Below are 13999 nucleotides of genomic sequence, written 5' to 3' on the forward strand. Positions count from 1 at the left end.
AGAGCTGCACAGATATAGAACTGACCATGCTGTGCTCTTATGACTAATGTGGTCAGTTTTGAAGCAATAAAAATAGTACAGGATACTTTTTCATGGTACAGCAGGCACTCATCAGGAATATGAAATGTTGGGTTTACATATTCTTCAGAGTTTTTAGTAGGGTTTGTGCAGGCATTATTGTTCTGGAACCCTAAGAGGTTGATTTACTAAAAGGGGTTGTAATAGCAAAAGGTTTTTTTTTTTTTATCTTAACGCATTCTATGCGTTAAGATAAAAAATCTTTTGTGTGAAGTAGGGCTGCAACTAACGATTATTTGTCTGTCGACTAATGTATCGATTATTTTTACGATTAGTTGACTAATCTAACGATTATTTTTAATTTTATTTTTTTTGCTTAATTGAGTGTTTTTTTGATTAGCTAATTAATCCTGTAATTAATACAGACCCCTCAGTAAGCCCCCTCCCAGTACAGACCCCACAGTAAGCCCCCTCCCAGTACAGACCCCTCAGTAAGCCCCCTCCCAGTACAGACTCCACAGTAAGCCCCCTCCCAGTACAGACCCCTCAGTAAGCCCCCTCCCAGTACAGACCCCACAGTAAGCCCCCTCCCAGTACAGACCCCACAGTAAGCCCCCTCCCAGTACAGACCCCTCAGTAAGCCCCCTCCCAGTACAGACCGCTCAGTAAGCCCCCTCCCAGTAGAGACCCCACAGTAAGCCCTCCCACCTAGTACAGACCACTTAGTAAGCCCCCCTCCCTGAAGCCAGTCAGTAGGAAAGACCCTAGATGTCTCGTATGTAGGACTGTGCCCACCCACTCATGTCCCAGGAGCTGTGGGGACTGACTGCTGGTAACATAAAGAAAGCCATGTGCACTCACTTGTTGGGCCCCCTCATTGAACTTCTGCAGGCTGAAGTCCTGGTCCAAGAAGGTCCAGATAAGGAGTACGTAGACTCTTGTTCTCATCCAGATGAAGGGACTGGGGAGGCTGATCACCATCTTGTTGGGCGCTGGGCGCTGACTGCTGGGCGCTGACTGCTGTACTCCCGCCTGATACATCGCTGCTCCGCTGCAGCCGGGGGCAGGAATGGGAGCCGCACGGGCCGACATACTGAGCTCGGTCCCCTCAGACTCAAACAGGACACTCGGAGCGCCGTCCACACATCCTGTGCACCTACTAATCCGTCCCCGGGAAACACAGGACTCAGCTGAAAGGGGCCGCTTACTACTAGGAGCCTGGGGAAGGGGATTTCACCCGGCCGGCAATGCTTCAATCGGCGCTGCGGCCGGCCAGGATGCGTGTGACGTCACGTGTAGACGCGTCGACGCCTTTCACGCACGTCGACGATTTTTTGTAGTCGACGCGTCGTGGCAGCCCTAGTGTGAAGCAGTCTTCCCAGCACCCCCTAATACTTACCTGAGCCCCATCTCTGTCCAAAGATATCCACGAGTCCCTCGATCGTCCAGGACTCTCCCCCCTGATTGGCTGAGAGACAGCCACAGGGCAATTGGCTCCCATGGCGCCATTGGTTCCCAATCAAAGTTAGTTAGCTAATCAGGAGAGAGTGGGGGTGGGGCCGAACCACAGCTCCATGTCTAAATGGACACATGTAGCTGCAGCTTTGCTTGGGTGACCCCATAGCAAGCTGCTTGCTGTGGGGGCACTCGACAGGAGGGAGGGCCAGGAGCACCGAAGAGGGACCCAAGAAGATGAGGATCCAGGCTGCCCTGTGCAGAACCACTTTACAGAGGAGGTAAGTATAATATGTTTGTTTGTTTTTTTAATAGAAAAAAAAAATGAAACTTTACTATCACTTAAAGCGGTTGTAAACCGCTGCACTTTTTTTTTTCTTACCTGCAAGGCAAAGGCATAATGTGCTAGTATGCATTGCATATTAGCATATTATGTGAAACTTACCTCAAAATGAAGCATTCCAGCAATGCGATCTCATCGCTGGAGATGGCGCCCATCTTCACCCGGTCTTCCTTCTGGGTTTGCGGACTCCGGCTCTGTGACTGGCCAGAGCTGCGATGATGTCACTCCCACGCGAGCTGCCAGCTACAGCACAGGGCTCTGAAGAAGCGTCATAGGCGGCTGTTCCTTCAGATCGCAGGCGCCAGTGATTTCACTGGCTGCATGTACAGTAAATATCTTCTAAACAGTGCATGTTTAGGAGATATTTACAGTAGCTATAGGTAAGCCTTATTATAGGCTTACATATAGGTAAAACTGAAAGATGGAAGTTTACTTCCAAATAGGCAAATAGGCTGTGCACTTTGCAAGTGTAGTTGCTCCAGAGCTTAGTAGATGTGTTAAAGCTCTGCTGACTTCCATCATCCAATCATGTTCAAGCAAAAATACTGTTTTTGTTTTTTTTGTTTTTTACATTTTCCTTGCAAGTGATTGGGTATTTTTTGCAAAGTGAAGCTTCGTCTCATTTACTAAGCTCTGGACTGGAGCAACTGCATTGGCAGAGTGCCATTAGTAAATCAACCCCTAAGTGTCAGTATGTCATTGTCCTGGGACCTCAAGTGTCATTGTCCATTGTTCTGGGTTCCCAGGTTTCAGTGTTTCATTGTTCTAGGATCACAAGTGTCAGTGTCCATTGTTCCGGGTTCCCAGGTTTCAGTGTGTCATTGTTCTGGGATCACAAGTGTCAGTGTTTTATGTTCTTGGACCCCAAAGTGTCAGTGTGCATTGTTCTGGGATCCCAAGTGTCAGCATGTCACTCTTCTGGGATCTCAGAGGTAAAGGTGTCAGACACCTTTATCTGACTGCCAGGATTGCTCAACAAATTTTTATTTTTTAAAAACAACTGCCAAAGCGAAATCACAGAGAATTCACACATTTATGGATCTGCCAGTATATTATCCCTGAAAGGACAGTATGATCTCATTTTTGGCAGCAGTGCTTTGTAACATTTTACTAATGATTAAACATGTAGCCGTTGTGTGCGGCCGTGCCTGGGTGGGTTGGCATCAGTCTGCAGAGAACTGCTGTGACATACAGAGCATTCTCCATTACTGACCACTCCATTACCCAATACTTTTTCAGCTGTGCAGCAAGTATACATGCAACATACACATTGTTACAGACTGACACTCAGACACAAGAAAATAATGTTTTCCTTTAACAAAATGTTTTTTCACAGACTTTTCAAACAGTCTTCACTTTACTGTAAACTTCTGGAGGGCTGGTAATCTTTCTGGCTTCAGAATCACAGAGAAGAATGACCTACGTAAATAAGTATCAGAGAGGCACCGGGAGCAATGAGAATCAGTGGTGCAATATTGTAGAATCTCAAACCAATTTTTAAGGTCCGATGGCCTTGGTGAGGCTGCTCTTGTCAGACAGGGTTGCAAAGTGTAATAATCCTTGCAACCAATTAGAATTCATTTTTATTAAAGCCAAATCAGGATGCGATGGATTTTAAAGTGTTACTAAACACACAACAGTAAAATCAGCCTGTAGACACAGTAAGGCATACTTGTTATACTCACTGTGGAACCTAAGGGGTTAATCCTCTATATTGTGTAAAAAAAAAAAGCTGTTTGATCCTGTCTTCTCCAGTCCTCCCCTTCTTCCACAGTCTCCAATCCATTTCCCGATAGTACAAAGCCTTGAGGGCACCCTGCACATGCTCAGTTTGTTGTGTATTGCTAGAAAGGTTTTTTATTTTGCAAGGGTGCATATGACCGGCACAGGGCCAATCAGCACTGTCCAGACAGAGGGTCAGGGGTCATGCAACCTCATAGGACAGTCAGAGGAGAATAAAAACTCCTCCTATAAGCTTTGGCCAGTGCTCAGCCTGACACTAATTGAATTCACAAGACTGATATATACCACTGATGAGAAAAGGTAAAATTTAGCAGTTTATAGCAATTTATATACTAAAATAATTGCATTTCTGTGTACTGTGGGAGACCAGATATACCGTATTTATTCGAGTATAACGCGCAACATTTTCTACCAAAAAAATAAATCAAAGTTTGGGTGCGCGTTATAAACGAGGGCTGGGGTGGGGTGGCAGTGGCGGCCGGTCCATTGAGGGCGCAGGCGAATTGTAAGTTCGCACTGCGCCTTTTCCGGGCTGCAGCCGCTCACTGTACACGAAGGCAAAGAAAAAAAAACGTCCTCTCGTCACGTACAGTGGGCGGCCCGAACTGGGGGTGAGAATTCTTATTATCCAATGTATGGTCGCCGCTTCATTTCCTCGCCTCGCCCACACGTTACGGTAAGCATTGCTTTTGTACAATTCAGTGTTTTGCGTACCGTAATTCATTGTTCTTCATATTTTAAGCAAAGAAACTGGAGAAACAGATGTTCCTGCCAACTGGGACACTGATGAAAAATTAACTCGAGAAGAATGGGAACAACTCTTTAGTGTATCTGATGATGAATCTGACTTTGAAGCATTTTAAATAAATATTGTTACCGGTAATTTTATTTCGGTATTGTGTTTATACCAGTTTACGTTGTCAATAAATGATTTTTATCATGGCCACACGTGTTCAACAACGTTTTTTTGTCAATTACAATGCTTGGTGTGAAACAAAATTTTATACCGATTTTTAATCGAAAATTAGGGGTGCGCGTTATACACGTGTGCGCGTTATACTCGAATAAATACGGTAACGAATGCAGGGCCCTGGGTTTAGTAACACTTTAATTAAAAGCTAGTTAGACAGTTTGAGGAGAGTTTGTCTTGCTGGGAGGTTGAGCCAGCTGCCGGTCCAGGCATATGGGTGGATCCCAACATTAAAGTCACGATCAGTCCACAGCCTGGACCAGTTGAGTGACATCAGCCGACAGGAGTATTAAGCATTCTCTTTCTCTCTCTACCCTGTCTGCTGTAGTTTCCCTATGTCCTCCTGTCTGCAACACATACTCTTTATCTGGATCTCAATCCCCAAGTTTCTCTCTTTCCTGCTCTATATCTTTGCATTTTTTCCTGGTATCTCCGTCTTTTTCTACCTGTCTCACTTTTTCCCATCTATCTTTTTCTCTCTCTCCTTCTCCCCCAGTCTTTCTCTCCCATTATGCCCTCTCCCCCCACACTATCTTATTTCTCTCCTTAGCTCTCTCTTTCCTTCTCTCCTATCCCTTCAATCTCTCTCTCTCTCTCTCTAGCTCTCCATGTCTCTCCCTTATATTCTTCTCTCTTGCCATGAATTTCCCTCTCTCCTTTCTCTTTCTTTCTTACCTGTTGCTCCTTTCCCCATCTCTCTCTGCTGTCTTTCCTCCTGTTTACAGCGGGGAAAATAATTATTTGATCACCTGCAGATTTTGTAAATTTGCCCACTTACAAAGAAATGAAGGGTCTATAATTGTTTTCATAAACAGGAAAGGAACAAGCGCTCTAGGTATAGGCTAGATGGGATGGTAGCTGTATACTAAATATGACCAATGCCTAGCTCTAATATGGATGATGGAAGAAGGAACAGACCAATGGACTGGATAAATTACAGTAAATAGAACAAAAAAGTCCAAAAAATGTCCAACAGATGAAGGTCAATATATAGTTGCTGCTGTAAGGGCTAGCTCCGAAAAACACAGTGGAGTCGGTGCTGTGGGAAAATGTAAAAGAAAAGGACAGAGCGCCTCTAAGTGCAGCATTTATTATTAGGCATAAAACCACAATAAAGTATCAACTCACAAGGTAGAAGTAATAATAGGCTTGTAAGCTCCGGTGGTATATCGGGAGATAGGTGTTATCCCAGGGGTCCTGGAGGATGGAAAACCTTGTGCCGGTCAGGTGGACAGATGGACACTGTGCAGGGGATCCTCCGTCTTCCGGGTTCAGCTGGGATGATCCCACACTTGAAAAAAGAGCGCGCATGCCCATTGAGAGCCGTGCGCGAGCTCTGAAATGCGTCGTGTCATCCACTGCCTCCGGTGACGTCACGCAGCGTACGCTGCGTTCCAGCGTGGTCCTTGGCCCCCAGCCGAACCCGGAAGACTGTACATGTGCCCTCTTGAGGAGGGGGACTCACCATGTTTGAAGGAAGAAAAATGCTCACAAATTCAAATTCAAATAAGCTTTATTGGCAGGACCAAATACATTTTAGCATTGCCAAAGCAGTTGAGTTTGGGGGGGGGGGGGGGGTAATGGGTAATATAAAGGGGGAATGGGGGGTGGGTCCATTTAAAGGATTTTTAAGTCCTCAGTTTTTCATGTCCCTCTCAGTCTGTGACACGCTGTCACATATTGTGCAGCTATTCTCACCATTGGCTCCTCTTCTCCCAGTAGGATTTGGAGTTTCCTCTTCTCTTCTATAGAACTGAAACGCGGGATGAAAGCGGAGAGTCTCTGGAAGTGAGTGTCCCTCACTGATGAGTACTTAGGGCACTGTAGCAGGAAGTGGTCCTTGTCCTTCAGGACCCCCTGGTCACACTGCTGGCACAATCTTCTCTCCCTGGGCTTGTAGGTTTGTCTGTGCCGTCCTAATTCCATTTCCAGGCTGTGGGCGCTCAGTCTGTACAGGCTCAGGGTCTGTCTGTCTTTGGGCTCTTGTAGAACCTCCAGGTATGGGGCCAGTTTGTAGTCTCTCTGCAGTGACTGGTAAACAGTTAGTTTCTTCGAGTTTGTTATTCCATTTCTCCATTCTTCAACATATTTTTCTTCAGAATAATTTTTTATGTTTTTTATTTGTGATTTTGTCAAGCCAGACTGTTGTGAGGTTGGGATAGACAGGGCGCTGATGAGTTCTGTATTGCAAGAAGTAAGGGAAATCTGCCCAGCTCAGACCGGCAGGCACTGTTGGAGGTGCTCCTGTGGACTTGGAGGAGGTGCTTGCAGAATTCCAGATGGAATATTTCTGTCGGGCTTAAGTCCAATTTGGATTGGTCTGGCTAGGTGACAGGACCCCAAATCTCACTGCCATAAAGAAGGATTGGGGTGATTACGCTATCAAAGATTCTAAGCCAGACTCTCACTGGGGGTTTTAGGTGAGACATTTGTCTTCTGATGGCATAGAAGGCTCTCGCGTGCCTCTATGGCTGGCTTGAAACTTCCTGATTGGTTGATTTCTAGGCCGGGGTAAGTGTAGGTGTTAGTTTCCTCAAGAGTGCGGCTGTTTAGTGTAAATGAAGGGCTCTTTGTGTTCTTTTTTTTGGAAGACCATGATTTTTGTTTTCTTTGGGTTGATGGGTAGTGTCTCTCTCCTCTTTCCTGTATTTCTCTTCTCTCTCATTGCTCTCCTTTATCTTCCTCCTCTCTCTCTCCTGTATCTCTCCTCTCTCTCTCCTGTATTTCTCTCCTCTCTCTCCTGTATCTCTCCTCTCTCTCTCCTGTATTTCTCTCCTCTCTCTCTCCTCTCTCTCCTGTATCTCTCTCCTCTCTCCTGTTTCTCCCTCCTGTATCTCTCTTTTCTGTCATCGCTCTCCTGTATCTCTCTCCTCTCTCTCTCTTTCCTGTATCTCTCTCATCTATGTCATTATGTATCTCTCTCCCTTCTCTCTCCTGTATCTCTCTTATCTCTCTCCTATATCTCTCTCCTGTATCTCTCTTCTCTCTCTCCTGTATCTCTCTCCTCTCTCTTGTATCACTCTCCTGTATCTCTCTCTCTCCTGTATCTCTCTCATCTCTCTCCTGTATCTCTCTCCTGTATCTCTCTTCTCTCTCTCCTGTATCTCTCTCCTCTATCTCTCTCTCCTGTATCTCTCTCTCCTGTATCTCTCTCCTGTATCTCTCTCCTGTATCTCTCATCGCTCTCCTGTATCCCTCTCTCCATTATCTCTCTTCTCTCTCTTTCTTGTATCTCTCTCCTCTCTCTCCTGTATCTCTCTCCTCTCTCTTGTATCACTCTCCTGTATCTCTCTTCTCTCCTGTATCTCTCTTTTCTCTCTCCTGTATCTCTCTCTCTCTCTCCTGTATCTCTCTCATCTCTCTCCTGTATCTCTCTCCTGTATCTCTCATCGCTCTCCTGTATCTCTCTCCTCTCTCTCCTGTATCTCTCTTTTCTCTCTCCTGTATCTCTCTTTTCTCTCTCCTGTATCTCTCTCTCTCTCTCTCCTGTATCTCTCTCTCTCTCCTGTATCTCTCTCTCTCTCTCTCCTGTATCTCTCTCATCTCTCTCCCGTATCTCTCTCCTGTATCTCTCATCGCTCTCCTGTATCTCTCTTCTCTCTCTTCTGTATCTCTCTCCTGTATCTCTCTCCTGTATCTCTCTCCTGTATCTCTCATCGCTCTCCTGTATCTCTCTTCTCTCTCTCCTGTATCTCTCTCATCTCTCTCCTGTATCTCTCTCCTGTATCTCTCATCGCTCTCCTGTATCTCTCTTCTCTCTCTCTCCTGTATCTCTCTCCTCTCTCTCCTGTATCTCTCACATCTCTCTCCTGTATCTCTCTCCTGTATCTCTCATCGCTCTCCTGTATCTCTCTTCTCTCTCTCCTGTATCTCTCTTCTCTCTCTCCTGTATCTCTCTCATCTCTCTCCTGTATCTCTCTCCTGTATCTCTCATCGCTCTCCTGTATCTCTCTTCTCTCTCTCCTGTATCTCTCTCCTCTCTCTCCTGTATCTCTCTCTCCTGTATCTCTCTCCTCTCTCTCCTGTATCTCTCATCGCTCTCCTGTATCTCTCTCTCCAGTATCTCTCTTCTCTCTCATCTCTCTTTCTTGTATCTCTCTCCTCTCTCTCCTGTATCTCTCTCTCCCCCCTGTATATCTCTTCTCTTTCCTGTATCTCTCTTCTCTCTCCTGTATCTCTCTTCTCTCTCCTGTATCTCTCCCCTCTCTCTCATCTCTCTCTTGTATCTCTATTTTCTCTCTCTCTCCTGTATCTCTCTCATTGCTCTCTCTTGTATTTCTCTCCTGTATCTCTCTCTTCTCTTTCCTGTGTCTCTCTCTTCTCTCTCCTGTGTCTCTCTCCTCTCTCCCTCCTCTCTCTTCTGTATCTCTCCTCTCTCTCTCCCTCCTGTATCTCCATCTCTCTCTCTCCTCTCTCTTGCATCTCTCCTGTATCTATCTCCTCTCTCTCCTGTATCTCTCTCCTCTCTCCTGTATCTCTCCTCTCTCCTGTATCTCTCCTCTCTCCTGTATCTCTCTCTCTCCTCTCCTATGTATCCTTCTCCTCTCTCCTGTATCTCCCTCTTCTATCTCCTGTATCTTCCTCTTCTCTCTCCTCTCTCTCTCTCCTGTGTCTATCTCCTCTCTCCTGTATCTCTCCTCTCTCCTGTATCTCTCCTCTCTTTTGTATCTCTCTCTCTCTCTCTCCTGTATCTCTCTCTCCCGTATCTCTCTCCTCTATCTATCTCCTCTCTCCTGTATCTCCCTCTTCTCTCTGATCTCTCTCTTCTGTATCCCTCTCCTCTCTCTCCTGTATCTCCCTCTTCTCTCTCCTCTCTCCTGTATCTCCCTCTTCTCTCTCCTGTATCTCTCTCCTCTCTCCTGTATCTCTCTCCTCTCTCCTGTATCTCTCTCCTCTCTCCTGTCTCTCTCCTCTCTCCTGTATCTCTCTCCTCTCTCCTGTATCTCTCTCCTCTCTCCTGTATCTCTCCTCTCTCCTGTATCTCTCTCTTCTCTCCTGTATCTCTCTCTTCTCTCCTGTATCTCTCCTCTCTCCTGTATCTCTCCTCTCTCCTGTATCTCTCTCCTCTATCTCTCTCCTCTCTCCTGTATCTCTCCTCTCTCTCCTGTATCCATCTTCTCTCTCTCCTGTATCTCTTCTCTCTCCTGTATCTCTCCTCTCTCCTGTATCCTTCTCCTCTCTCCTGTATCTCTTCTCTCTCATCTCTCTCTCTCTCCTCTCTCTATCCTGTATCTCTCTCCTGTATCTCCCTCTTCTCTCTCCTCTCTCCTGTATCTCTCTTCTCTATCCTGTATCTCTCTCCTGTATCTCTCTTCTCTCTCCTGTATCTCTTCTCTCTCCTGTATCTCTTCTCTCTCCTGTATCTCTTCTCTCTCTTGTATCTCTTCTCTCTCCTGTATCTCTCCTCTCTCTTGTATCTCTCTTCTCTCTCCTGTATCTCTTCTCTCTTTTGTATCTCTTCTCTCTCTTGTATCTCTCTCCTGTATCTCTCTTCTCTCTCCTGTATCTCTCTTCTCTCTCCTGTATCTCTTCTCTCTCCTGTATCTCTCCTCTCTCCCGTATCTCCCTCTTCTCTCTCCTGTATCTCTCCTCTCTCTTTTATCTCTCTTCTCTCTTTTATCTCTCTTCTCTCTCCTGTATCTCTTCTCTCTCCTGTATCTCTCCTCTCTCTTGTATCTCTCTTGTATCTCTCTCCTGTATCTCTCTTCTCTCTCCTGTATCTCTCTTCTCTCTCTCCTGTATCTCTTCTCTCTCCTGTATCTCTCCTCTCTCCTGTATCTCCCTCTTCTCTCTCCTGTATCTCTTCTCTCTCCTGTATCTCTTCTCTCTCCTGTATCTCTCTCCTGTATCTCCCTCTTCTCTCTCCTGTATCTCTTCTCTCTCCTGTATCTCTTCTCTCTCCTGTATCTCTTCTCTCTCCTGTATCTCTCTCCTGTATCTCTCTTCTCTCTCCTGTATCTCTTCTCTCTCCTGTATCTCTCCTCTCTCCTGTATCTCTTCTCTCTCCTGTATCTCTTCTCTCTACTGTATCTCTCCTCTCTCCTGTATCTCTTCTCTCTCCTGTATCTCTCTCCTCTCTCCTGTATCTCTCCTTTCTCCTGTATCTCTCTCCTGTATCTCTCCTCTCTCCTGTATCTCTCTCCTGTATCTCTCTCCTGTATCTCTCTCCTCTCTCCTGTATCTCTCTTCTCTCTCCTGTATCTCTCCTCTCTCCTGTATCTCTTCTCTCTCCTGTATCTCTTCTCTCTCTCCTGTATCTCTCTCCTGTATCTCTCTTCTCTCTCCTGTATCTCTTCTCTCTCCTGTATCTCTCCTCTCTCCTGTATCTCCCTCTTCTCTCTCCTGTATCTCTTCTCTCTCCTGTATCTCTCTTCTCTCTCCTGTATCTCTTCTCTCTCCTGTATCTCTCCTCTCTCCTGTATCTCTCTTCTCTCTCTCCTGTATCTCTTCTCTCTCCTGTATCTCTTCTCTCTCCTGTATCTCTCTCCTGTATCTCTCTTCTCTCTCCTGTATCTCTCTTCTCTCTCCTGTATCTCTTCTCTCTCCTGTATCTCTCCTCTCTCCTGTATCTCTCTTCTCTCTCTCCTGTATCTCTTCTCTCTCCTGTATCTCTTCTCTCTCCTGTATCTCTCTCCTGTATCTCTCTTCTCTCTCCTGTATTTCTCCTCTCTCCTGTATCTCTTCTCTCTCCTGTATCTCTTCTCTCTCCTGTATCTCTCCTCTCTCCTGTATCTCTTCTCTCTCCTGTATCTCTTCTCTCTCCTCTCTCCTGTATCTCTTCTCTCTCCTGTATCTCTTCTCTCTCCTGTATCTCTCTCCTCTCTCCTGTATCTCTCCTCTCTCCTGTATCTCTCCTTTCTCCTGTATCTCTCTCCTGTATCTCTCCTGTATCTCTCTCCTGTATCTCTCTCTTCTCTCCTGTATCTCTCTTCTCTCTCCTGTATCTCTTCTCTCTCCTGTATCTCTTCTCTCTCCTGTATCTCTCCTCTCTCTTGTATCTCTCTTCTCTCTCTTGTATCTCTTCTCTCTCCTGTATCTCTTCTCTCTCTTGTATCTCTCTCCTGTATCTCTCTTGTATCTCTCTCCTGTATCTCTTTTCTCTCTTCTGTATCTTTCTTCTCTCTCCTGCATCTCTTCTCTCTCCTGTATCTCTCCTCTCTCCTGTATCTCTCCTCTCTCCTGTATCTCCCTCTTCTCTCTCCTGTATCTCTTCTCTCTCCTGTATCTCTTCTCTCTCCTGTATCTCCCTCTTCTCTCTCCTTTATCTCTTCTCTCTCCTGTATCTCTTCTCTCTCCTGTATCTCTCTTCTCTCTCCTGTATCTCTTCTCTCTCCTGTATCTCTCCTCTCTCCTGTATCTCCCTCTTCTCTCTCCTGTATCTCTCTCTTCTCTCTCCTGTATCTCTTCTCTCTCCTGTATCTCTCCTCTCTCCTGTATCTCTCTTCTCTCTCTCCTGTATCTCTTCTCTCTCCTGTATCTCTCCTCTCTCCTGTATCTCTTCTCTCTCCTGTATCTCTCTCCTCTCTCCTGTATCTCTCCTCTCTCCTGTATCTCTTCTCTCTCCTGTATCTCTCCTCTCTCCTGTATCTCTCTCCTGTATCTCTCTCCTCTGTCCTGTATCTCTCTCCTCTGTCCTGTATCTCTCTCCTGTATCTCTCTTCTCTCTCCTGTATCTCTCCTCTCTCCTGTATCTCTCCTCTCTCCTGTATCTCTCTTCTCTCTCCTGTATCTCTCTTCTCTCTCCTGTATCTCTCCTCTCTCCTGTATCTCTTCTCTCTCCTGTATCTCTCCTCTCTCCTGTATCTCTCTCCTGTATCTCTCTCCTCTGTCCTGTATCTCTCTCCTGTATCTCTCCTCTCTCCTGTATCTCCCTTCTCTCTCCTGTATCTCTCCTCTCTCCTGTATCTCCCTCTTCTCCCTCATCTCTCTCTCCTGTCTCCAGCAGCAGCAGCCTGTCCTGTCCTTTGCTCCCCTCCCCCTCCTGTCAGTGTCTCCTCCCCTCCGCCGGGTGTGCCGGAGCCCGCAGTGTCCCCATCCTCCTCCTTCCCTCCTCCTCCTCCTCCTCCTGCCTCCCTCCCCCTCCTGTCCTGGTTGTGCTGGTGCGGAGCTGTGATGGCCGGGCGGCGGGTGTAGCGGGTGTAGAAGATGTCGGGGGAGGTGCGGTTGCGGCAGTTGGAGCGGTTGCTGGTGGACGGCGGAGCGGTGCGGGGCGGATGGATGAGTGTGGAGAGTCTGCTGGACTCGCTGCTCTGCCTGTACGATGAGTGCTGCGCCTCCCCGCTGCGCCGCGACAAGAACATCCACGACTACATCGAATGGGGTGAGTCACCCGAGCCGGGACACCGGGGTGATGGGAGGAGGGTCATCTGATCTGGGGTCACTTTGTGTATATTTTTGGGGTGCTCTCCTGTGGGGGTGCTTGGACTGTTCTTGGGGTCACTGGCCTTTTCTGGGCTCTTTTCTGTTATTGGAGTACCTGTGCCTTTCTTGGGGTCACCTGATTAGGGGTGACATTGGGGTGATTAGCTCTTGCATGCAGTGTTTATATTGGGATGCTTGGACCATCACCCTTGGTGTCAACTGAGCTAGGGTCACATTGGGGTGTCTGTCATGTATCAAGTGTTAATTTATTTTAGGGGTGCTGGAGCCATCCTTGGGGTCAGAAAAGGGGATTGTTGTGTCTCCGATGTCTAATGACATTTGGTTGCTTGAACCTTCCTTGGTGTCACCTGAGCTGGGATCAGATTGGGATGATCATCACCTTTTTGGGATGTTATTTTTTAATATTGGGGTGCTTGAACCTTCCAAGGGGTGACATTGAGATTATTATTATGCATGCTGGGGTCACATTGGGGTGACTGCTGATGTTTGGGGTGTTGATATTGGGGTGCTTGGACCATCACCTGATCTAAAGGGCACATCAGGGTCATTTGTTTGGGGTGTTTATGGCAGTGGTGTTCCTTAACCATTCTTGGGGTCACCAGATCTAACGGCAACATTGGGGTTGATATGTTTTGATTGTCTACTTAGGGGGGTATGGATATCTGGGGGTCACCAGATTTGATTTCCCTCAGTTTTGGGGAGATTTCATACTTTTTTTTTTTTTTTTTTTTTTATTGGGGTGTAGAGATTATGTTGAGGGTCGTCAAGGTTCATATAAGGTATGGTAGGTCATCTGACCTGCGATCATTGTTTTTCTGGGGGGAGAGGGGCTGCTCTCGTGTGGTGTGTTTACTGATAGTTCTGGGGGTTCATCAAATCTGAGATCATGTTGTATTTGGGGTGCGTTATATGTCTTTGTGATCCTTTTTTTTGAGAATTAGGAAAATAATAGGGCCCTTGATTAATGTAGAAGACTATAGGAGGTGGAATGCTGTATTTGGGGGTGACTTTGGAGTATGTTTGGGTTTACAGCTGTCATTTGAGTGTCAGAGCTCCGGAGGTTGTATGCCAACTGGGGGTCCTTGTGT

The 13999-nt window shown here is 46.6% G+C and overlaps 1 protein-coding gene across 5 annotated transcripts in view; it reads left to right on the top strand.

Moving 5' to 3' along the window:
* Positions 1-12619: 12619 nt before the first annotated feature.
* CDC42BPA (CDC42 binding protein kinase alpha) overlaps positions 12620-13999 on the top strand; it is a 459430-nt gene continuing 458050 nt past the window's right edge. For all 5 annotated transcript variants that reach the window (XM_082251633.1, XM_082251634.1, XM_082251637.1 and 2 more), the window contains exon 1: positions 12620-12849. In XM_082251633.1, the coding sequence (XP_082107759.1) occupies positions 12675-12849 (175 nt within the window). In that variant the 5' untranslated portion in view covers positions 12620-12674. The remainder of the gene's footprint in view (positions 12850-13999) is intronic.

This window comes from Pelophylax lessonae (genome assembly GCF_965119305.1).
Source record: "Pelophylax lessonae genome assembly, chromosome: 3".
In the NCBI taxonomy this organism is placed as follows: Eukaryota; Metazoa; Chordata; class Amphibia; order Anura; family Ranidae; genus Pelophylax; species Pelophylax lessonae.